Genomic DNA, 25668 nt, shown 5'->3' with positions numbered 1-25668 from the left:
CGTTGCCATATGAAAAATGCTTGTTCTGATAAAAGGCATTGTTAGCTCACAAGATATACATTTGTATGCAGTCAAAAATAAGGAAAAAGTTACAGCGCCGTTCTTCGTCTTGCTCTGACTTGTTTTCACTATCAACAAACACGATCATACATTTTGTAGTATCCTCACAACATGTTTTTAAATGTTTGTGGACGTGCACGTCAGCTCGGGCAGTACCACCAACGTAGCTGTGGAGCCAGTACATGCAGCGTTCGTGACATGTGGGGTCGTGTGTGGATCATGATTCGCAAAGCTGTTTTCTGTTGTGTTGAGTGAAAGTTCGAGTGTGTGAATGGGAAAACCTATTTGGGCAGGAGAGTGTCTGAGCAAAACAGTCAGATTCTCTCCAGTGATAACAAATCTGTTGAATCTTTTCTCTTTCTCATTAGCAGAGATCAGCGCAGGTTGTCTGAAAGACGGTGTCTGCACTCGACTAAAGATTGTTTACGAGGGAAGAATCTCCACTTTGTAACACTCCTGCGTGATCGCAAGAGTGTTTCTGTAGTTCCGACAGACTGGAGAACTACTCTCAAGTAAAACGATCAGCTGATTGCATGACATTGATTTCAGGAGTCACGTTGTCCCAGTTAAACTTTCATTCATATCATATTAATAATTCACGCTGAACAACTTCATAGTGTTGAACATTGATCTTCAGTATTTGGAGTAAGTCAGATACAAGAATACAGATATACAAAGTGTCAGATTACATTTTCAGGTTGTAGTGACAGGTTGTGAACATTAATGAGGTTGCCACTAAAGTAACTCATGTAAAGGGGGCGGCTGTGGCCCAGAGGGTAGAACGGGTCGTCCACTATTCATATCAGCGGTTTGATTCCCGGCTCCTCCGCATGTCGTAATGTCCTTGGGTAAGATAATGAACCCAAACCTGCTCCAGATGGCTGAATGTGTGTGTGAATTGGTGAATGTTGTTTGTAGTGTAAAAAGCGCTTTGAGTGGTCGGAAGGAAAGGCGCGTTTAAAGTATAGTGTGCCAAATTTAGCAGGCTGCACCTGTTACTCTTTATAAGGATGGAGCTTGGGTGTGCACTGGGCAGCTGTGTTATTTAGTTAAATATAGTTATATATTATCTCCAGCAGAAATAGTTTTCTATCCATGATAGGAGTTGATAGAAATAGGGTGAAGTTTCTGTGTCTTTTCTAGTCGGCAGTCAAATGAGTTAAAGGTTGTACTAAGATAGTGTGACAACTTGATTTTTCTTGACCTTTTCTATGAAGCCCGTGACTCTGATTCAGAAGAGTGACAACAGACCCATCAACATTCCATCTTTTCATTGTGCTGCTCAATGTCACAAACTGGCGGGGTGAAAAGTAGAAAAAAAAAAAAAAAAAAAAAAAACACAGGCTGGGTTAGGTCATGGAGTTCAACACGAGAGAGAGATCCTACCTGAGCGTTCTCTGAACTCTACAGATGGGTTGTATCTGGGCAGGGTGGACCTGCGGTCAGCCTCCGAGGCGGGCCGAGGCTTCTTGTTGTCCTCTGAGGAGCTCTTCTGTAGAGGAGGCCGTGTGTCCATCTCAGAGACGGGCCTGACTGGAGGTCGAGACTCGTCCACGGAGCGCAGAGGCTCTGGCTTTTCTCTCCTTTCCTTCTCCCGGTCGTCTCGTCGCGCTCTTTCGTTCCTCTTGGACCAGTCATCCCATTTGTCCCTGTCCTCTCTCCTCTCTCTGTCTTCTCTCCTGTCTCGCTCGTCTCTTCTATCTCTGTCATCTCTCTCCGCTCGAGGGTCTTTCCTCTCCCTGTCTTCTCTTTCTCTGTCATCTCGGTTCTCTCTCCTTTCCCTCTCAGGCCGCCGATCCCTGTCTTCTCTCCTGTCCCGCTCATCCCGCCTTTCTCTGTCTTCACGCTCCCTCTTTTCCCTATCATCGCGATCTCTCCTTTCCCTCTCGTCCCTGTCTCTCCTTTCTCTCTCGTCGCGATCCCTCCTTTCCCTCTCATCCCGATCCCTGCGTTCCCTCTCATCCCGATCCCTCCTTTCTCTGTCTTCCCAATCTCTTCGCTCCCGTTCGTCCCGATCCCTCCTTTCTCTCTCATCCCGATCCCTCCTTTCTCTCTCGTCCCAATCTCTTCGCTCCCGCTCGTCCCGATCTCTCCTTTCCCTGTTGTCTCTATCTGTCCTATCATCTCTCTTCTCTCGCCTGTCCCTGAAGTCTCTGTCTTCCCTCCCTCCCTCTCTCTCCCTGTCCCTTCTTTCCATGTCTTCCCTGTCTCTCCTCCCTCTGTCCTCCCTGTCATCTTTGCCGTCTCTCCTCTCTTCTCTGCGGTATCTATCATCTTGTGGAGGTCCTCGGGTTAAAGATCCTCTCTTATCCACATCTGATGGCAGGCGGTTTCGTCTGTCTACATCCACAGGAAGCCGTGCGTGAGAGTCCACATCCAGAGGTGCCCGATTGCTTCGGGAGGCGTCGGACGGTGCTCTGTTTCGGCGTTCGTCTCCCTGAGCCAGCCTGAGGGAATTCACCTTGATGTCGGACTCCCCTCGGGACACCCGCACTCCCACTTCTGACACCTTATCCACGTCCATGGGCACAGGGTGGCCATTCTTCACTGGTGCTTTAGAGTGGTTCACGTCATTGCTCTCTGTCCACAAGAAGTTAAGAAGATGTCATCAAAGTCAGAGCTGAATAACAAAGTTTTTAGTTCTATCAGTTCTTTTGATATTACTACACTTTACCTACCATTCTCTGGGATTTCCTTTAGAACCCCTCTTGCAATCAACTCTTGACGGCTTTTTCGAACTGAAATCTTTCTTTCCAAAGCTGACAAAATTAAAAGATAAATAATCAACCATAAAAAATGCACACTGCAAGTGTAAATAATAAGCTTTTGTACCCAGCTTACCTATAGATGTTTCAGCGAACTTCTCACTTGGCTTCTTCTTTCTCCATTTCCAGGGCTTGAAGATCCTTCCCATTTTGGAGAATTTGCCTTTGCGTTTGGTTGGAGGTGTTCCCCCTCCAGAGTTTCCGTCGTCAACCCCTGTTGTGCTGTGTTGCAGGTCCACCTCATCGTCTGTAGGGAAATTACAGTGACTTACAAAAAATATTTTTTGCAGATAAACAATACCTTTAAATATGACCAAGTCACATCACCAAAGTTTAGCATCAGAATCTAAGACAGGAATAACAACAGAGACAGATTCCTGTAGCATTGTGTAAATTCAGGGCAAAATATCACATGAAAGAGGAAGTTGTCTTATTTTAATGCAAGGTCTTATTTTAGCAGAGCTGCTGGTCTCTAACAGATACCCAGCAGGTCAAATCAATCTCCAGTATAACCCATAAAGACATCAACACGCTCTCTTTGAACACAAAAACACTCAGTTATAAATGGCTAAAAAGTTGTCTCTGAAGACCGACACAATCACAATAATGGTGCACTTTTATTGCACCACTCACAAGTCTCATATTTGTTTTGTAAGTACAGTACATTGTGTTCACGAATGAATGGAACTGATAAGTCCCTGCTACACTGTATTGAAAAAAAGCCACATATTCTTTAGGCTTATCACAGAGTACTTGGCCAACCTCTGTTACTAATTAGGATGGAATGTGATCTGCAGCGTTACTGAATGCCCACATCCTGATGACAACCTCCGGTTCTGTGAACACCACCACTCAGAAATCTTCTCATTCAGTGTACAGCTAATGATTAGTCTTCAACACTAATTGTCATGATCACAAAAAACTGGTAAAATAGATCAAAATAATAATTTAAGAGATTTAAAAAGGTAGACAAACCAATAAAGCGTGTTTGAGTTATGTAACAAATAGGTCAAACAAACAGCATTATCTCTATTACGCCACCTTGAAAAATATGGATTTATGATTTGGTTTGCATGGCCATATAAAGCAGGTCTTGAACTCAAAGCTGCTGCCTCATTTATGCGTCATAATAAGGGACTAACTCTCTAAACAAGGCTGGTCCAAATTCCACTCTGGCTGCCTGATTAGCTGTCACATGAGAGCCAGATAGTGAAATACGGGCACAGCCTCTTCTAGTATAATTTACACGGTGGTGTGAATGAATGTGATTCTTGCCATAGTAGTGAAGAGTATAAGAGCATGTCACATCCTCTGCACTTGTCAGATTCACTGTCAATATCAAGTTTCATATGTTTGTTAGAAAAATAATGCGACTTAAATTACAAGGAGAAAGTTCAACAACTCAGAAGACAGAAACCATGACTCTTATGCTATTGAATAAACTAAGATAGCAATGGGAGGGAAACCATTATTGTAATACTTAGGTGATGAGTCGTATGACAGAAGTTACACAACACTCTGCTGATTGGCAGCAAGTATAGAGCCATGCAGGAGGACTGTAGTTCAAGTGTAGAAAGGAGGGAAGGGGTTTTTAACCACTGTTTAACAGTTAAAGATACAGAAAGACAAGTGAGCTTATTTTGTCATCTGAGCTGTTACACTGGGCGTTATATGACACAATGTGAAGGAGGCATACTTGATGGGAAGGCTGAAAATCAATCAAAGTAAATAAAGAGATGTGGACAATAGAGGTGGTATAATCTGTTATTATGTCATGTTGACTTGGGGCTGTGCGGTATGACCAAAATCTCAGGGTCATTTCACATCCAGATAATGATCACGATATAGCACATTTTCTGTAAATTCAATGAAACTGCATGATTTGCTATGGCCTTCACAGTCAACAGATCTCAACCCAGTTGAACACCTATGGGAGCAGACTGGTGTTCATCCCTCCACAAGAGTTCTGAAGGCTTGTAGAATCAATATCAAGGCTGAGGAACAGCAATCTTTCCAAACGATATTCCTTCAATTGATGTTTTGATGATGGTGATGGAGAGCACTGTCTAGCATGTCAAATGTTCAACTGGGTTGAGATCTGGTGACTGTGAAGGTCATAGCATATGAGTCACATCATTTTCATAGTCATCAAACCACCCAGTGACCCCTCGTGCCCTGTGAATTGGGACATTTGTCATCCTGGAAGAGACCACTCCCATCAGGATAGAAATGTTTCATCATAGGATAAAGGTGATCACTCAGAATAACTTTGTATTGATTTGCAGTGACCCTTCCCTCTAAGAGGACAAGTGGACCCAAACCATGCCAGCAAAATGCCCCCCACAGTATGACAGAGCCAGCAGATCCCCTCACTGTAGGCGTCAAACATTCAGACCTGGACCAGTTCTTCCTTTAAATTTGTCACCTGTCTGTATATCATCATATCGCACAGCCCTATGTTGACTCTAAATTTAACTGAAAGATTTCATTTTAATATGCACAGTCAGTGACTTCCATATATGCATATTCAAGGATGTATGACACAATCTCATCCATTTTATATGGACTATAAAAAAAGTGGGGGCAGCTGTTACTCAGGAGGTAGAGCAGGTTGTCCACTATTTGGAAGATTGGCGGTTCGATTCTCGGCTCCTCCAGTCCGCATGTGGAAGTGTCCTTGGGCAAGATACTGAACCCCAAATTGTGTGTGTGTGCATGGGTGAATGTGGCTTGTAGTGTAAAAGCGCTTTGAGTGTTTTCGCAAGACTGGAAAGGCACTCAATAAATACAGATAATAATCTTTTTCTAATTTCCAAGAGAACTTTCTCCTCTAATTGGTACCATCATTTAGAAAAGACTGAATGGGACCTCTTAACTTCTTGGTAAAGAAGCCAATCAAGAGTGACTAGACTTGACAGCTACTGTTGACACAGAGCCAGCAGTAGTTTCTCAGAAACACAATTACTGCTGTGAATTTTTTTTTAATGTTTGCCCACAGATAAATTGCCTCTCTGAAGTGCACTGAAATTGTCCATGTACAAAACACTGAGAACGTGTTATGCTCAGCCTCCATGAAGCAAAAGGTTGTAGTAAAAGTAACAGAGCCAATTAGCAGCTAAGGATGTGCAGGACTGAAATCCTCTGTGTCACAGTGCATACGTGCCACCCAAAAGGCATGTATGGAGGACAAACTTATTTCAGCAAGAGTCATTAAAGCAGCCAGGCAGAACACATAACCCTGCCTCTAAGCTAAAAAAGTCAAAGCAGTCCTCATCAGCTCCTAATAATAAGAGAAAAGGAACTTTCCTAGCAGAGGACCTCATCAACACATAAAGATACAAATACAGCCTCAGGTTGTGTCAACACTCAGAATGGACAATTGAATCTCTGAAGCTGTTAATACTAAGGAGTAACTAGATGACGTCTTTTAAAATAAAAACAATATAATTATAATATCAGACATCAGCTTTTGACACCACATAATTACAGTTTCAAACCAGTTATCAGTCTTATTCTTACATTATTCTTACTACACTGATCACAATCTAAGTGTAAATTGGGGTTACTAGGATGTGAAAAAAGGTCAAATTAAATAAAATAATGAAGACAACAGACAAAAACAGTGGAGGCAAAATGGATTAAGAGGCAAGACACAAGAAAAATGTGCAGGTCAAGGTGAAAAGATGGGATCCTTGATTTTCTTCCAGCAAGCACCATAACTGATGGATTTCGATTCAATCACATGTGACAGTGGAGGGGGCGTACCTGTCCTACAGATTTGTAACATATATGTTTGGATCGTCACCTCTTACAACCACTATGAAAGCCATGTCCAGTGGATGAGTTTTTCAAGGTCAGAGACTAATGTAGCCAGAATTACGTGCTACAGAGGACAGCTCAGGACAGATCTTGTTGGAATGGAGATATTAATGATTAATGCATGACCTATTAATCACTGTCTAGAATTTGATCAATCAAAAACATATGAACTGACAATGTGCGAAGTTGCTGACATATTATTGTGCATCTCCAGAGTTTGGTTCTGTCCATGCAGGGTTTTTTCCAGAGGATGGTATCAGTATCCTATTATCACACAACTGGAATAACCGTGCCGTCACTACTGTCGCCGTGGACACAATACGAGTGGTTTTCCGTATGTCAGGTACAAATAGTAAAAGGTGTTGAGTTTGAGTTAACCCAGACTGCAGAAAGCCCGTCATCTGCAGCTCTTAATCTAACCCATCCATTGTAGATTCTGCTTCTTTTACCATTCCTTCCTACAATAATCTCTTACAAAAGTGATCCATCAAATTTTAACATAAGATCTGCTGATTTTCCTCTTCAATAAACAACTAGTAGACTGAAGTTTGTTATCAAGATAATGGGGCGGCACCATTTCAGTTTCCTACTTGTTAAAAGGTCACAGCCCTTTTCACTGATGCATAATTGGGTTGTTTAGTTCCATCTAATCCATGTCCTCCACTAAAGACCAGTGTCTAACTACGATGTGTCTCTTTCTAACAGAGCTGGGCTGAGATTCCACTTTCACAATGTCATATGTTTCACATTTTTAGTATTTATGTATGTCATCTGATTAGAAAGCAATAAATTGTGGATTGCAAGTCGGTTGATTTATAATCTAGCGAGTAATGCCAGCTGTGGTTTACACAACACTCTCACATCCAGATGGATATTTTTTTCAAAGCCTGTGACATAACCAATTTCAGACTGTTTTTCAGAGTGAATAACTTCCATTCACATAGGATACCTTTAGGCCTGGGACCATATGCTTATCTCCAGATTCAATACTATCACCTTACTTGGGTGCCAATTCAATTCAGAACTGATTCTCGATTCAAAAACGATTCTTGACTGGAAAAATAGAAAAGGTGGCAAGGTTTTCAGTCTCTTGCTCCAGTATACTGTGTGCAAAATCGTTCACTGGTGTCCTTCATCTGCTGCAATACAATATAAAACATAACTAGCAATTAAGATAAATGGTCCGCAGCCTTTTTATTTTGAAAGTTAACTGCATTAATGAATGAATTAATTAATTAATGTGAAAGCATCTTACAGTCTCCTGCCAGTATGAGAATAATAAACTGAGGAGGAGGTGGAGCACTCTGCTGTGTTATTAACGTCATGTCTCCAGCAGTGGAGAGCAGTCTCTCTGCTGCACCGTCAGCTCCGGGGAAAGACATCGCTGTCCAACACGCTGAGCGGCTGCAGGGTTTTTGAGGTGAAACACTGAGCACAGAGTTATTATCTTCACCTCAGAGTTGGTTTAAATGGTTTAATGCTGCAATGTGTGTTGGTCGGTCGGTCTCATTTGTTACTGCTGGAGTTCACTGCTTCGCTCCACTAACAGTCTCTGAGTGACCACATAGAAAGTTCACAATATACTTCATGTTCATCTCGCAAAAGGTAATTATTTAGTCATTAAATCAAAAAATGCTTGCTTCCGTCAACATCACGTTATTAACTAACATTTAGAAAATTGATTTTCATTTGTGAATTGATTCAGAATCGTAGTGTGAAACGATTTGTTCCACCCACCATTAGATACTTTCATCTGTTTAAAGGGGCGACTGTCGACTGTGATTATCCCAAACATCTGCACTTTCACCGTCAATGTGCCAACGCAGTAATGGCGGCATCGCTAGAGAGAACACCGTGTAGATCAGCTGCGTTAGTTACAACTTGAGGTATAAACATGACAAACTACTGCTGTGCTACACTGTGTCATGTATCGCGTGGCAGGACAGAGAGATGTGTACTCTTCAGCCTTGACCTCATTTTTAAGCAGCTCTTTATCCTCACACTTAGATTCATTTATCTCCACTGGGAACACACAAAAAGTTAACACTTCACAAAAGCAGGTCAGGTGAGGTTTTATATGTGGATGTGCAATATATTTTGACATTACTCTGTGTATGTCCCTGTTTATTATGATCACTGGCATGCATGCATGTATGCTGTGATGAGTCAAGACTATTCAAAACAGACATACTGAATCATTTTGCAGTATTATTTACCAATAAACCTACATTTTGGGACCAGAACAAACATATTTAAGTGCTGGTTAATTGGCTTTCAACCTAAGATCTCCCATTGATGCAACTATGTTCAGGAAAAACACCCTCTCCATAAAATGTTTACATTATTTTGTCTACCAACTGTACGAAATAAAGCAGGCTGTTGCATGTATGTGTGAAACCCCGTGCTGAAATGCAGGTACACACACACACACACACACACACACACACACACACACACACACACACACACACACACACACACAGGTCAGTGAACTGTGTGCAGACCACTGTCTCTCACAGCTATTCCTGACACATATCCCAGACACCAGTGGGTGTTAAACTGGGAGGGGCTGGGTGGCAGTGAGCAGGGAGAACACTGATGTTACTTGGCTGCAACGGAATCAAAGTGGGATGTGGTGACCTTGTGTTATGAAGCATGACAATTTGTGATGGGTGTTTTTCACAGAACAAGCAGAGAAGGCACCGACCCTTAACAGATGAGGGGAAAGATAAAAAAAAAAAAAAAAAAAATAAACTAAACACTGACACACAACTATAGATCTGCATTTATAGGCTGACTCTAAACAGGAAGGCTTGTTTCAACAAAACCTATGACAGCAGTAACAACACAGGCTTCTGCAAATACTCAGCCATTCAAACTCAAAGGCCTACTAAAAAGCATGAAAGCTGCACTAACCGCCCGGCACTAATGCAATACCCTACAGTGCTCGGGTCAAGCTGTCCATATGACTCATGCCATTCACATGACATGTTGACACCGACTCCAGAGAATAGCACACCAGAGGCAAAAATACATTTTGCATGGAAGGCAAATATATAACGAAGAGGATGTTCTCATGTTACCTGTTTTATTTAGGCACGAGTGTTGAGAGGTGTTTAAACAGAAACCAGAGTGTACCGTATGAAGCAAATATTGACTGACGAATTATACGTAAACATGATGTTGTTTCTATTCTACAAACACAAGAACGGGGTCAGCAGGTTGGTGTCAGCAGCTTAAAGTTAAGTGATATTATGCTGGAGAGAGGTGAAAACAAAGAGCTAGCCTGTGTTACAGATGCTAGACTGCAATAGCTACAAGCTGTATCATCAAGAGGAGTTGTAAGTGTGCAAATACAACTTGAGAGAGGTTCCTCCTTTAGACGACAAAAAACAGGTTCTGATAGTTTGAAAGTCTGTTTTGAGCTCTGCCAGAGAGTCAGGGGGCTTTGGGGAGCACCGTAGAACCGCAGACTCGCAACAAAACTTGTAGAAGTCAAGTCATATAAGTTCAAAAAGAGAGATCCACATGGAAAGAAGTGGTGTCAGTTGGTGCCTTGTACCGTGAAATCTTGTTTTTCAGAAAATGGCTCCACGGGGAGATGGAGTACTGCGTGCAAACAGAGAGAAGTTTTGTGTGGTTTGTATATTTCACAATCACCACATTCCATCTGCATGCATTCTTCTACACCTGTCTGTGCCTGCCGCCTACCAGTCTCTCTCTGATTTACAAACACCTGTTCATATATATTGTATCCTGTTGTTGAGACTCTATTCTTCACTAATGCAAACACGCCCGAGCACCTCAAAGATCACCTCAAAATTATGTTTGCAGCAACCGTGTAGCTCTGAGGCTCTGGCTTGAGACTCACCCGTGTTGTGTTGGGCTGGTTGCTGGGCCACTGTCTCACTGCTAGCACTGTGTCCCATGCTACGGCTCCTGTCCCCGTTGGCCTGCCGGGCCCTGCCTCTCCCAAGGCCCACGGCAGGAAAGGAAAACCTGAAGCCACCTCGCTCTCCTTCAACTAGACATAGAGCTCCTGTAACTCAAGACCGTTTTTGACTGCTCACTTGCTTCATTTAGTCTCTCGTCTCTATAGTCATGCCCTCTCCCTCTCTTCAGCCTGTGAGATTTGGTCTCTCCCTCTCTACCTCCCTCCTTCATTCCCCTTTAAAACACAAACACACTCACTCGCTCACTTCTTAGGTCCCTCCCTTCTTGGAGCTCTGACTTCATAAATAAGGTAGGCCAATAAGGTAATCCGGCAGTCTTGGATGCCTTTCATTCCTGAGAGCGCATTTTTTGGGGGCAAAGTTCACAGCAGGCAAGCTTTGAGGTTTGGCCGGTCCAGCCATCAAGCCTTGAGGGGATTTGCAAAGCGGTGGGGCCCCCCGCGAGCACCATTTCACAGACTGACAAAACACTACTCCCTGAAGGACGAGGGGCGGGCTCTGCGGGGTGAGGTAACTCGAGAAGTGTGGAAGGTGAGCTGGGCCAAGGTGGAGCTCAGTGCCAGAGAAGAGGAAGTGACACAGCAAAGGTGTCCGATGACTGTCCAGGGACTGTCCTTTTAAACTATGAAATACATGTGCGAACTGATAACGACGTATTAGATGTTAGTCACTCAGTTTTACTATTTACCTCAACTCCCACATGTTTGGTTGTAAGTACTTTTATTATGACTTAATTTGCACTGCTAATAAAAATAGCAAAAATGTGTCCTGTGTGGGAATAAAACAGCAATAAACAATTCAGCTATTCTTTGCTGGAACTATGGCTCTCTAAATATATAATAACACTGTGAAGCACAATAATACATCTCACAGCAAAGTGCTTTACATATAAACACCTCAGCAGACACAAAGCCAAAATCTCACATACATAACGGAGGAGTCTGTGTCTGAACGTTTCTATTAGAGCGCTGTGTGATTAGGTTATATCCAATCAGTGTGTGGGAGTTAGAGGAGCTCATTACCCGTCTTTTCTACAGCCAATCAGACAGATGTTGGTTTATAGAAAGCAATCCAAGACAGCTCAATGCAATATGGTGTTCATGCTATTTTGTCCTACCCATATATATATATATATACACAGTCATGGGAGGCGGGTATATCTTAAAGTAATGTAATCTCACCCAAAAACATCACAAAGCTTCAAACACAGTCTTGAAACTTGAAACTTCTCAAAGGTTTCGACTACATAAGATGCAAGGTGTTTCCGTTATTGTGTCTGATTTCAGCTTACTTTATATTTTTTAAAAAAAGGATAGATATAGGCTATAACAGAAGGAGGAGGTTTGGTAAACAGTGAGAGAGCAATATATCACTATGTTTTTAGACATTCAGTACATCATACAAAGCTGACTTAATAACATGCTGTATTACTGTTGCTCCCTCTACAGTCCAATTAAAGCCACAGCATAAGAGCACAACTCTGACAGAGGAATGTGTGGAATGTAAGACCACATGTCAGGTTTTATAGTTCAAGGACAATAATGAGAGCAATCATGGAAATCATCAGTAAACAGACAGGGATAATAACCAGTAACATTTTCTAACGTATGACTCACACAGACACTGAAATCCTTTTAATTCTTTCCAAAGAGCAGCAGCAGATGGAGACAGACACGTTAACTGAGAACAGAAAAAACACCTTAATGACTCACAAAAACACAATCACACCGTGTCATCATGACAGCCCCAAAACATACGCATACTGATTATAACCTAACATGAGTCAACACGCTGGATGGCTTTGCCCTTTCAGATCAAAATGCGTGGATATGTAAGGCATTCCAGTTGCTCATCAGCCATGCCTACATGTCAGAAACGCATCACTTTTAAAATCGAGCAGAGGAGGAAGTCTGGTTTATTTTTACAGCTTGGCGACAGCGCCAGGCAGGGATGAGCAGATCCAGCTTCCTTAATCTGTTCCTGCCATGGCCCAGTAGCCTAAAAAGTGCTCATGGAGCCATGCCCTGTCCTGTCTTGGTATTTTAATAACCCAAAGAGGAAACTGTCTCAATCACATTGTATTCATGATTTAAAAAAAAAAAAAAAGGACATTTTTGCCAATCAAGAGAGCACACTGTAGTTTAAAGGAGGAACTGAAATGTACATCTTTAAGAATTTAACATCCACCGACAGAGAGAAAGCAGGTTTACTCACGAAAATATTCAGACTGTACAGCCATCCCAGCTGTGTTCCCACAGATGTCACAAATGTACTACAACGGTTCAGTTTAGGAAGCGAGTTCCCCTGAGCGACTGTATCCCTGATACGCCAAGGTCGTCAATGATTGAGCTCAGTGGTGAAACAGACACAAGGCCATGCGTGGCAGTGACAGAAACCGGCAGCTCTGATAACCTACAGGTGTGTCCTCTGAGTGAGGGCCAATCAGATAGCTGCAGTGTCAACACCACAACGCGTCACAGGGCCTACCCTTTTATGGACAGCTCCATAAACAAGCACTAGGTTTGTTGACTCACCATTTTCTGTCATCGTGATACCATGATTGGGATAAAGTTAGTCTCACTACAGCCTACGTATATATTAAAATAGAAACTAACTCAGTTGGCATGTTTCAACTTGAAGGTCAACAAGATTTGTTTTGCTTTATATGCTTTTCTTTTAATTTACTGACATATTTCAAATGAAATCTGGCACAGTGAAATTGAAAAAGTCTTTAAAAGTTTTACAAATCAAATAATTAATACATCTGAAAAACAATAAAAAGGGCATTTTTCTTACCAGGATTTTCCATCACAGTTTCCAAAACTCAGCAGCCGACAGCTCCTGAAACAAATGAACAAAAGGGATCATTTGAAATGTAAAAAAGTAGAATTTTGATGATGTGTGTATCTTATTACATGCATTTTTCAAGAAGAGACAATGTATTCAAATGTTTTACTTAATGAATTCCTTGATCTAGCCTAATCCACAGCTTACACAAACATAAAAAGTTTCCAAAAGAAACTACACATCAACATGTGGAATCCCAGAGCAGCTGATACTGAAGTTAAACTTTGTATCCTATAAAAACAGCAGGAACTTACAAAAGTTATTCCCATCACTGAAGACTCTAGCGTTCCATTATCACTCAGTAAATCAATGAACGCCTCTCAGGGCACCTCAACAGATTGGATGTTCTCTGCGGTTAATGGGGGCCAGATTGAAAGCTGAACAAAAGTTGTGCTGGCTAAAACAAAATAGTGCATTAATTAGCTAACACGCTGACTGAAAATCCTAGCAGGCCTCACAGCAAATAAACAAGTCTAATTCAGAATTCCTTTCTAAGACACATGCAAACAACTGTCACGATTAAGAAAGGATCAGCCAATTACGCAATCACATTTAAAAATACACATCCTATTAGTATGGGTAACAACGTGGCGCTGCAGTGTGGAGGAGAACGGGAAAACGTTCTTTACCAAAGCAGTTAAGAAACTGAAATTGAAGAATGAAACACTGCACACACTTGAACAAGATACCTTTCTATACACTAGATGGGTTGGTAGATATGAACATACTGTGAGGTGGTTATCTATGATCATCTCACATTAAGTGTTGTGTAAAATGCTCAAACATACGACATTACAAAAGAGTGAAAAATAAAATACTCTGTTTTCACAAAAAACAAGACATTCTGCCAAATAACCAACTCTGTGCTACTGTGTGATAGAATGTGACCTTCAATGATATGAGGGTCATTTTCATCAGGCTGCAATCATCATCAGATAGCCTGGCTGCCATGTCTGTTTGTTTTAAATAGGGCCCGACCGATACTGCATTTCTGAGGCTGATGCAGATATTAGGCAGTATATCAACCGATAATCTTATATATACAGAATATATACATAAACACACATTTTTTGCAACGATCTCTCAAATGTAGTTATCAAACACTTGGGACAAAGATACGTAATAGAGGCAGGATATTTTACAGTTTAACAATGAACTGTATTGTATAAAATTACACCAGTGCACTGAAACAGTAAACTTCACTGGGAATTTAATCATTGTAAATAACTATATATTAAAAAAAAAAACAAATAGAGCTCTCTCTCTACAACATATCTGTGATGAATATCGGCTTTTAAATGACTCTGGGCTTGTTTCAGGACTTTCAAATAATGTTTTGTGGGGTTTTTTGTTTTTCATATTGTAATACAATTAAAGGACAGGTTCACAATTTTTCAAGTCTGTCTTAAAACAACAGTCAGGAGCCCGAATGAACACTGAAACATGTTTTTCTTGCTGTAATCATTCCTCCTGTTCATACTGACCATTAGAAGATGTCTTCATAATGATCTTACAATGGAAGTGATGGGGGACAAAATCCACAGTCCTCCTTCTGTGCAAAAATATATTTAAAAGTTTATCTGAAGCTAATATGAAGCTTCAGCGACAAAATGAGTCAAACCAAGCAGATGTCTTTCACCGTTACAGTCTGTTTAGTGCCGAAGTTCCTATTTTTGTTACTATAATTCCACCATAGCTCAACAGGGAAACACTGAGGAAACACAAAGAGGGAATTTTATGCTAAAAAGACTGTGAATGTGTCATATATCCACTTGATATGACTAAGGCTGTATTCAGACCAAATAAAGCGGTGCGGTGTACAGCCGCAGGGTTGAGCAGAGGTGTGTTGGCGTGTTTATTTGTGCTCCAGAATGTAACTGCAGTGAAACAATCAGAAAATAACCTTTTACTGATCTGATTCACCGGCTTCTTGCTACCAGCGCTCCCTCTCTTCATTCACTCTCTTGCTCGCTCGATCACAGTCTGTCTCTCTCTGTCTCCCACGTCTTTTTTAAAATGAGTCGGGAAGCCGACAGCAAAGCCTAACTTTACTTTCAACGTTATCAAACGAAGAGAAATGTCCTCCCCTCCTCCTAGTGACGTCTTTGTACTCCCTCATGGCAGAGTTTACAGTTCTGATCAGTCTGATCCCTGGCTGTGATTGGTCACCGCAGCCTTCAGCCACAGTGACGTCAGGTTGCGTTCCTCCAAAAGTTGACCCTGGCTCAACTTTCCAGCCGCAGTCCGGTGTGGCTCCCGCATCCGAAACACACTACCCCCATTCAAATGAATGGGAGGACCAGTGTTTTCGCCTCACTGTCTGATTTGGTCTGAATACAGCCTAAATCAGACTGCTGAAACCTCATATAAGCTTCAGATGCATTTTTGCACTAAATGACTGTGTGGACACACCGTGGATTTTCATCACTTATATTGAGAGCACATTTGAAGGAGATCTTTTAACAGCCAGTATGAACAGGAGGAATGATTACAGCAAGGAAAACCTCTTTCTCTGTTGATATGGACGCCTGACTGATGTTTTGAGACACACTTGAAAATCTGTAAACATCTCCAGCAGCAATACAGCTATCAAGTGGTCTCTGTACAGGTAACTGTTGTGACCTTAAATCATGTTTTTATATATGGGTGTATTTGTGATGTATTGTGCAAGGTATCTGAAATGATAGAGAACATCAAATAACTACTAAAATACACCAAAGTTGTGAAGAACTAAAATCAGACCTTTCTTATTGAGGTCTGGACACCAGGGTGTTTGGGGCGTTTCTATTTAACACAACAACTTCAACAGCAACCGCAAATGCAGCAGAGTAGCCTCCTTCAGCCACCTTCAATCCGACACGTAAACAAACATAAAGACTGTTTGTGATGAACACGGAGAGAGAATCAACAAGCCAGAGAAATGACACCAGCTGTACTTTACTGGTACCAAATCGATTCAGCACAAAAATCCAATGAATAGCAAAACAAGCTCAGTATTTCACAGTCTGTGTCTGTGTGTGTGTGTGTGTGTGTTTGTGTGTGTGTGTGTTTGTGTATTTGAAGCAGAGACAGGTAAAGAGACATGAAAATGTTGTGATGCCAGCAAGCTACTACATCTGTCCAAAGCTACAGCTATTACAGTACATATGTTTAGTTAACCATAATCAATGCTAATGCATAATTCATTCATTCTGTTACCAGTTAAACCCTCAGTAAACAAGGCTTCAAATTTGGTCTCAAGTCTGGTCTAAGTTACCATAGAAACGTATGTGTGCTTGAAGTCTCAGGTTTGTGTATCAAAGACATGAACATGCACTTCTTAAACCAGACTTGATTTAATTTGAGCATCTAGCTCTGAGTTGGCTTTTTGAAACAGTTTAATCCTGGTTCATTCAAGACAGCTTTCTGTCCTGAGTCATCTTCATGAAACACCCCTCTGGTGTGGAGCTCCACATAATATCAGCATTGGAGATACAACGTGCACTAAATCTTGTTTACCAAGCCCAGTTTGAGTCCTGGCTGAAATACACACTTCATATAAATATATTTTTACTGTTTTTGTTTTTTTTTGATGAAATCCTTCCAGGCTTCTCCTGCAATAGTACTTGCAATGTTCAGCAGTGCTCAACAAGTCACAACTTGACCAGTTGATTAATAACTGTCAATCACACATTGAAACTCATGTTTGTGATGAACAGTTCAGAACTAAGTGTTGTCAAACAGGAATAAAGATGAGAAACAGCAGGGAAGCAGTTACTCTCAGTTACTTTCTATGAACTGATAGCACTGACATCAACACTATCAACAGTCATGATTTTGAATGTCCTGTAGCTTTAAGACAAAGCAGCTGGGCAGGCGTGTGGTTAATCATAATGTCAAGATCAGGATCACTGGGACAGATGAGCAGCTGATATTAAAACCATAAAGATCATTTGTATCATCTCTCCCTGTGAGTTTCACAGTAACTAATCCAAAAGATGCCCCTGCCTGTAATTGGTCACTAGCAGAAGGTGCGGCTACATCATGACGCTAGCAGGGGAGGGTCACAACAACAGTATCAGGCTGCACTTTGGAATGTCAAAAGTCCCTTGACAACAAACTGGTAAAACCCTGCTTGCTCGTGGGACTGAACAGGCAGCGCAGTGTGTACAATGGAGAATAAAAGGGAGAGTGTAGAGTGGCAGGCAAGTATTTGACCTTCTTATCAAGTAGACTAGGCCAAGTTCTTACAATATCCCTGTGAATTCAGATTTCAAATGTAGTCATAATGGAAGAAAAGTACAATAAGCCAATATTAGTTAAGTAACTTAGCTACAAAATGTTGTCTTGTAACGCCAACTTACTTCTACTGAAGATCATTGATGTTCGATAAAATCTTCCCTCAAAATGCTGTCCTTGTAGTTTGGCTGTGACTTCTTTGCTTTCTTCTTCCAGCAGGACAACGTAATAGCAAAGTGATTACAGCACGCCTGTAAAGGATGCAGACAGACAAGTATATAAGACAGGAAAGCCTACTTCCTTCTTGGTGCTGAGCTTCTTTAAAAACTTTCATGGAGTCTTCTGAAAAAGAAAGCTTGAAAATATGCTGAGTAAACTGAGTTTATTAGATAAGGAAGTTAGTTGGTGCCACTGTCTTGGATTGCAGCACAAATCCTTTTGACAGGAGACAGTCATTGGCGTTGACAACAATACCACCACACTGTTAGACCCTTTAAGTTGGACCCTTACTTTGCATGCTAACTAAAGAATCGACTTTGCGTTGAACTTTAAAATCAGATCAATGTAACTTTCTAACAGCAGGCAACCCTCTGCATGGTCAGCTTTGGTTCAGTCCAACTGGTTTGACGTGTCTTGGGCTATAATGTACACACAGCAAATGCTCAACAGCTGCAGGCAGGACAGTGTGGCTGTACATTACACTGCTTTAACAGATCCCATTAAAAGACTAATGTCCACTCCTCTAGTGTCACCTTCAGCTTCTGTAATGTCCACTAGAAACTTGCAGCTTCACACACAGTTACTGCATTTTGAGCACAATCACTACCATTTGATAACTACATCATTTTGTCTGGATATTAATGACATACATTATTCTAATACACAGAATATCTATAATATCTGAGCTAGGTGAGAATGATAACCTTTCTGATTTTGTTTATTTTCTTACCATTTAAAAAGGCGTAATCCATTTATTATTCAGTATTTCCAACCTGCCCGTAAAGTTGATACGCACTCACAAACTCACAAATAATTCACTAGACAAAGTTCAGCAGCACTGCAACCCAATTCTGTTCTCAAATATCCTCCCGGAGCTCTGGTCCTAGGGGCTAGCTCCGGCTCTGAAGGGCCACGACTCACTGGTACACTCTGGCAGCAAAGCAAACACAGGTGAGTTAATGTGCACCGTTTTGTGTGCATACATACAAGCCAGCAAACTAGAGCAGCTGAGCCAGTAGTCAGTAGGGACACCACGTGAACATGAGCAAACACACACACACATACAGGATGACACCCAGTCCTGTCATTATTTTACAGCGTATCCAAAGGTTGAGGACTCAACAGCCTCTGTCTGTTAGCTTTTTTTTTTTGTGTACCAGGCATACATGGACTATCTCAGCATTAGAGAGAGTACAATGTAGAGCACAGTGGGCAAAATGGCAGCCAGATTTTCAGGTTTGGTAACAGGATCCAACAGTGGTATTTCAGTGCTTTCACGTGAGTGCAAGTGTACACCTTTTTTGTACTTTTTGCGTGGATGTGAGCCTTCAGACCTTCTACATAATTAGGATGCAATACCTTGAGTAGTCCGACTCTAAAACAGGTTGTAAACGAATCGGAGATTGAATTATAAAAGACTGAATCATTGTTTTATATTAAAAAAAGGTACACATTCAGGAGTGCAAGAGAGCAGACGATGTGTTATTTCTATTATGCCTCTTGTTTCCATGACCAGTCTTGAATTCAGCAATAATCTCATGCCTGTGAGAAACATGGTGAGTTTTTCTTTTTTAGTCTAACTGCTCAATAATGAGAGCCTATTACATCAAAGAATGGCTTAAGAATCAAAACATTACTGACTGATCCTCTGGTAACCAGGGTGTAATTCACTTCCGTAAGCCAAAGCACACTTTGGCAAGCGACAGAGAGGTTTGCAAACCACTGATTCAAACCGGTGTCATGCTAGATAAGCTTGCTGCTCGGCTTGCAGCTTTTGATCAGAATAAAACACACACAAAAATGCACCTCCTCTAAGACTACGAAAGCACGCCAAAAGCCTCTGAATTCACACAGGGCTCATGATTCAGAGGAATACACAGCTAAGTCCAAGAAACTTTAAAAATTCCCTTTGTAATACCATCTATCCAAACTGTAACCACATCTTCTCAATGTACATTTCAGTTTTTATGGAAGTGCTGTTTATGATAACAGATCGTTTCATTAGCCATTACTACCTTCCTTGAGTAATAATAACTCCACTGAGATTGCTGCATTACGGATGTTGCAAATGTCAGAAGTGTTTCATATGCAAGCTGACATTCCTAAGAGACATGATTCTGTACTTTGTTTGCACTGCACTGGTAGTTCATGAATTTTACGCAATCCTGTTTGTTCAGCATGAGCTCCCAATTAGCTTATTAAGAACTCCCAGTTCATCGGATAAAAGGACAGAGCTCTGCACAACTGAGAGGAGCACAATCAGCCATTGTGACAAGTTCATTCTGCAGACTTGGCAAACTGAATGAAGAGCCAAGTTGGAGTTTGTTTGGAGGCTAACAGCACGGTTCTCAATGAGCCACTGTCAACAGCTAGCATTAGCTGATAACAACACACACACACACACACACTCAAGCACAGCACAGCCCCACGATATTCAAATGCTCAAAGAACCTCATCTGAACACATCTCTGTTGTCTATCTATTTATAATCTAGCAACCACAGGAGCTTGTTTTTTTTTTTCAAAATGCAGCCACTGTTCCTGTTACTTGATTTTGATGATGGGACACATTTGCCAGACACTTTTTCATTATGTGCAGTAGTGCAAGAGAACATAGCGCACTTGCTGAAAGATTCCCATGGCGATGTTAATAAACAACTCCTGGATATGCACCAAAAACTGACTTAATGAATGGCCTAAACTGCCACCAAATTAAGTATTTGAGACATACGCCTGCTCTGAAAACATTACTTCTTAGGCTGAGGTAAGAATCCCCTTAAAGACAACAGTTGGTTATTTGCCCAAAAAAAATCTGTTATTGTTAACGAGCTTACAGTTGCGCGCCATCGTGGGCGTGCATTTTTGACCAGTCGAATCCAATAAAAATGAATGCCAATCCCATGCATCATGCCCATTCACCATCAATCTTTCAAACTCTTTCCAAAAAGCTACCTACCTTTGTGTAGTTACAATACATTTACCAAGACCTCTCTTCCTCAGTAAGTGATGTGTATATTGTATCTGTATACAAAGCACAATAACATGACTGACCTGATTACAATCTTGCCTATCTAGAACAAATACACAATAAGCTGCAGCTCCTTTTGTCTTCCCTCTTTGAAGAGTCTGTGTCGTGTTATAGGGCGTATTATGGCTTTCAGTCAGCACTCAAAGCACTTGTTGGAACAAGTAGACGGGCCTGTGAAAGGAATGCAGAGGAATGAGCTGCTTCCCTGGTAGTTCAATAACTGACACCTGGAGCCTCCCTCAAGTCATTGTAATGTAAAATAATGCTACAGTGGCTATAGGAAAGTCTGCAAAAAAACAAGTTACAAACAAAGCGCCTCATGCAAATGCTCTAAAAGAACTATGAATAGATTAAGAATGAACAACTAATTTAACATTCTGGCAGTGATAAAGTGTCCTGAGAACAACAGACAGACAGAAAACGGCTACAAAGAGTCCTTCGAAAGGTTTTTTCAGTTATTCAGCCCCAGCTAATGGTACATGCTCTGTATTATCAGACAGGTGCAGGTAAGTTAGCAGTTAACAGAGGCTACACGGTAGAAAGTTAAACTCACTCTAACACAGTCTGAATACCATTATTGATATTGTTTATTCCGCCTTTTTGTGTATTTCTCCTTTCCTATTCAACACCTTAACCTAGTTCAGACAGCCAAAGATAGAAACTGTACTGACATAATGCTAATCCTTGGCTGCCAGCAACAGGTGGCTACTGTCTCTTTAGCTTTGTTAGCTCAGGTAAATTAGCAAGACGCGAGTAACGACATGCACAAATACTAACGTTACTCACCGTTCCTAGGAAGCGCTGAATTTATGTAGAAATGTATCCAAAATGACAGGAGACGTGTGTTTCCCTTGTTCTCGTTGAGCTCTGATTACTTTTGACACTTGTCGCTGCGGTCCATCACAGGGACAAAAGCAAGGCGGAACTAGCTTCACCAACCAGCTTTTGTCCCAAATAAAGTCACAACATTCACTTTCTGAAAGCGGGTGAAAACACTAATATACACAAACATCGCCTAAATTTCCCCACCAAAACGCTAAGAGCGACGTTAAATGTTGTGTTTAAAACTTCTTTGTTAACACTTTGCTGTCAAAAGGTGGAGCAAGTTAACTCGGTAGGAAGATTAAATACAGTTGCGCATGCGCACTTATTAGCAGACTCCACTGCTAAGGACAAACCTCAGGGAACCACGTGACCACATAAGCGCTCTGAATGCTTTTAAAAAGAAGAAAAAACAAGGTTAAAGTTAGGTTGAGTTTCAGTATGAATGAAAAGTGCGGTACAAATTAAATGTATTATTATTATTATTATATCATTATTAATAATAATAATGAATTAATGAATTAATTAAAGACTGATCTCATAAATAAAGGTTTGAATGAATGAATGAATGAACGGGTTGTGAACATAGACTGTAAAAAACACTGGATTGTGAACGACTGTCGTCATGGTTGCAGTCACGTGGTTTCACAAAGTTTGTCCCCTCTCACCTATTTGAAACTATCAATTTAAACGATAAAGGTGAAGAAAGTGTATTTGAGTCAAGGAAACCTGTGGTCTGGTATAGAGTCTTTAAATGTAAAAAATATAAATCTACTTTTTAAAGTTATTTGTCTTATTCAATCAAATGAAAAAATGAAGATCCACAAGGAAAGCACATTGAATAGGCTACAGCCCAAATACTCAGTCATAGTTATACAACACTGCCCAAAATCTCTCTCTCTGGGAGGAAGTGGCATGTCTGGTGGCTACAAAACTGAAATTATCAAATTTTCTCTTCTTACATGAAAATTGGCATATAAATACAATTTTTGTATCAATATAACATGAATATTCAATACAAGATAATCCATTGTACAAAAATAACTCAATAAATTTAATTCACCAGTTAACCCAGTTAACATTTTGGAGAAAGTCTACTGTTGGAGCCAATGTAATTGCACTTTTGCAAATTCTTTATACTTTATAATTGCAAGTTATAAAGGAAAATGCTTAGACAGATGAGAAGTATCAATCCTGTGAGGAGATTTTTGGAGAATTTAACTGGTATGAAATATGGTTCATTTGTCAGAAATATTTTTTTATATTTTGTATTTAATATTAATAAAATATTTTATATTCTTTCAGGGGCAGCTGTGGTTCAGGAGGTAGAGTGGGTCCTCCATCAATCAAAAGGTCGGTGGATCAATCCCCAGCTCCTCCACATATTGAAGTGTCTTTGGGCAAGATACTGAACCAAATTGCTCCCGGCCATCGGTGCACACTGATGGCAGCCTCTACCGTCGTGTATGTATGTTTGAATGGGTGAATGTTGGTATGTGTTGTAGGGCACTTTGAGTGGTCAATAAGACTAGCAAAGCGCTATATAGGTGCAGTACGTTTACCATCCATTTACCGTTTTTAGTAATAAATAAAGAGAAATATACTGTATGTTAGTCCAATATTGAAAATGAGTGTGATTTCTCTGGATTAGACAAAGAAAATTTTCTTTCTTTGAACATACACAGAACTCACATAAAAACTCACATTTTATAAGGGGTAAGACTGGGTAAATAGAACCACAAGAGACTTTTTTATTTTTACAAACACTGAGATGACAAAGATTTTGTCTTTCCCCTAAAACTGTTATAGGAAAATTCTATATAGAAAAAAATGGATTGATTTAAGGCCATTTCAAATGCACTGCTATGTACTTTTTTAAAGTTACATTTAATTGAAATTGATCTAATTTAACTCTGTGCTCTCTTTAAAACATGAGCAAGTCATTCATCTTTTAAGTCTGCAGAAGGCACAGCAATCAAAAGTTGGAATACTGTGATCTCTTCTGGTCATTTGCTGAACTACATGGAATGAGTGCAGTTCATGTTTTTATAGACCGTACACTGTTTACTTGAGGCACAGATTGTTCTGCCATCTACTGGACTAGTAAAGCCTTGTCACTGAGTGCAAACATGAGGTTGATGGATAACTCTGGAAACAAAAGCCGTAGTTTTGCATTTTCCAACTTTACATATGAAGTACCTACTGTTCTGTTACTGTGATAATTCTTAATCAAACTCAAACAAAGAAGATAGAAAGACAAAAACAAATAGAGAAACTTTTTTTTCCTAAACATTTTCCACACACTAATGTTTACAGTAATCCAAGAGCAAGGCAATGATGCCAGAGCTGATAGTGAAGCAGTTCAATTCATGTAACTCAGATAAAATTTATGTGCCCTTTGTTTGCCTGGTATTAGGAAGTAAACACACCATACAGTCCTGCCCGCTGTGAGAATAACAGCCGCAGCCATTCCCAGTCTGAAGTTGTTTTCTCTGCTGAGTGAACGGCGCTCCATGAGAGGAATTGTTGGGTTGCGAGGAAAAGTCAGACAAAAGCAAGCCTTGCAGTGACCTTTCGGTGGACCCAGTCTAGTCTTACTGGCCCAGACAGGGGTTCCCACCCTCTCACTGTTTTTATTTATAGTAAGCTTTCATGGTTTGATCCCAAAGTGCTGGGTCACTGGTCAAAACCCACAAGGAGTTAGGGGTTTGAGGCGGACCTCTCATTGTGAAAGTGCTGTGGTATTACAGTAAAGGATAGCTTTGGATTTTACTCAAGCATGTCTTAATATATATTATTCAAAGTTACAGTATGTTTTAGTATAATAGTTACTATGCCTATATGCTGCAGCTCAGCAAGCAAACACTGCCCAAAGAAACATAAAGAGTCAATTATGTACAACATATTGTGAGCATTCTGCATTAAAATTATTCCAAATCTCTATAAAACTGGAATAAAACCCTGACCTTTGCATCAAATATCACAAAACCTGTATTTTATAACCTTTGCACTGAAAGAGTTCATAATTGTTTTGAAGATTCTGTTCATAACCTACAAAGGACTCAAAGGTCTGGCTCTCATTTACATTTCTGAACTTTAAGCCCTTATATGGCAGAATTCAACTTTGGATCATACAATGTGTGTCTTTTCTCTTACAGGAAGACCAAATTTCTTCAGTGAAGGCCCCCAACAGTCTGCCACAGTCTACTCAAATACGCTTTCCAATTCATTTACCACATTTAATTTATCTATTTTTTGCTGTTTTTGGGTGTTCCTATTTTGTGTTTCATTTTAGCACATTTGGAATTTGAGCATGAAAGTCCATTCTTGAACTTATGAACAGTTGTTTGATAAAATAATAATAATTAATTTAAGGTCCACTTAATAGAATTTTGGAGCTTTTAACCACATCTCATGGTCTTCCTTCATATACAACCACCTATTATCCCCTGAATTAAGCCACATGCAGTCCAGACCATAAGTATTTAGACAGTTACACATTTTTTGTTCTTGATTTTTTTATATATATATCTCACGTAGTTATTTTAATATTGATGTGAACTTACTCAAATTAACGCAGAGACTTTTGTAATATCCATTCTTCAACTTAATATGCAGAGGAAGAATGTGAAGGGTCTGGTGTAACAATTTTATAATCTTAATCAGGAACAAGGACAGGTTTTAGACATATGCTAATCACACACATTGTTCTTGAACAGACTTTCCATCTCCACTTTCAAGTATTTTTCCACATGGCAGATTCCGTTTCATCACGTGTAATATCCAACGTACGTTTCCTCTTAAAAGAATCATTTGCCAATCATCATCATAATCTTGCGTGGAACACCCTCATATTAAACTTAGAAACAGTGAACAAACAGAGGAAACCTGCGTCTCTGAACCCTGAGAAGGCTAACTATAAATATGATAGTTCAGCC

The 25668-nt window shown here is 40.5% G+C and overlaps 1 protein-coding gene across 7 annotated transcripts in view; it reads right to left on the bottom strand.

Moving 5' to 3' along the window:
* Positions 1–22054, bottom strand: part of phactr4a (phosphatase and actin regulator 4a) — a 32999-nt gene extending 10945 nt beyond the window's left edge. The window contains exons 1-6 of one of the 7 annotated variants that reach the window (XM_044335418.1): positions 21695–22054; positions 17788–17913; positions 13394–13438; positions 2902–3072; positions 2739–2819; positions 1447–2640 (exon numbers count right to left, since the gene is read on the bottom strand). In XM_044335418.1, coding sequence (XP_044191353.1) covers positions 1447–2640; positions 2739–2819; positions 2902–3072; positions 13394–13406 — 1459 coding nt within the window. In that variant the 5' untranslated portion in view covers positions 13407–13438; positions 17788–17913; positions 21695–22054. Of the gene's footprint in view, positions 1–1446; positions 2641–2738; positions 2820–2901; positions 3073–10515; positions 11039–12811; positions 12958–13393; positions 13439–17787; positions 17914–18611; positions 18821–21694 lie in introns of those variants that run through there. The other 6 variants (XM_044335419.1, XM_044335420.1, XM_044335421.1 and 3 more) reach the window with 6 other exon arrangements.
* Positions 22055–25668: the final 3614 nt, after the last annotated feature.

This window comes from Thunnus albacares, chromosome 19 (assembly GCF_914725855.1).
Source record: "Thunnus albacares chromosome 19, fThuAlb1.1, whole genome shotgun sequence".
Lineage (NCBI taxonomy): Eukaryota > Metazoa > Chordata > Actinopteri > Scombriformes > Scombridae > Thunnus > Thunnus albacares.
This window is presented reverse-complemented; position numbering and strand designations above follow the sequence as displayed.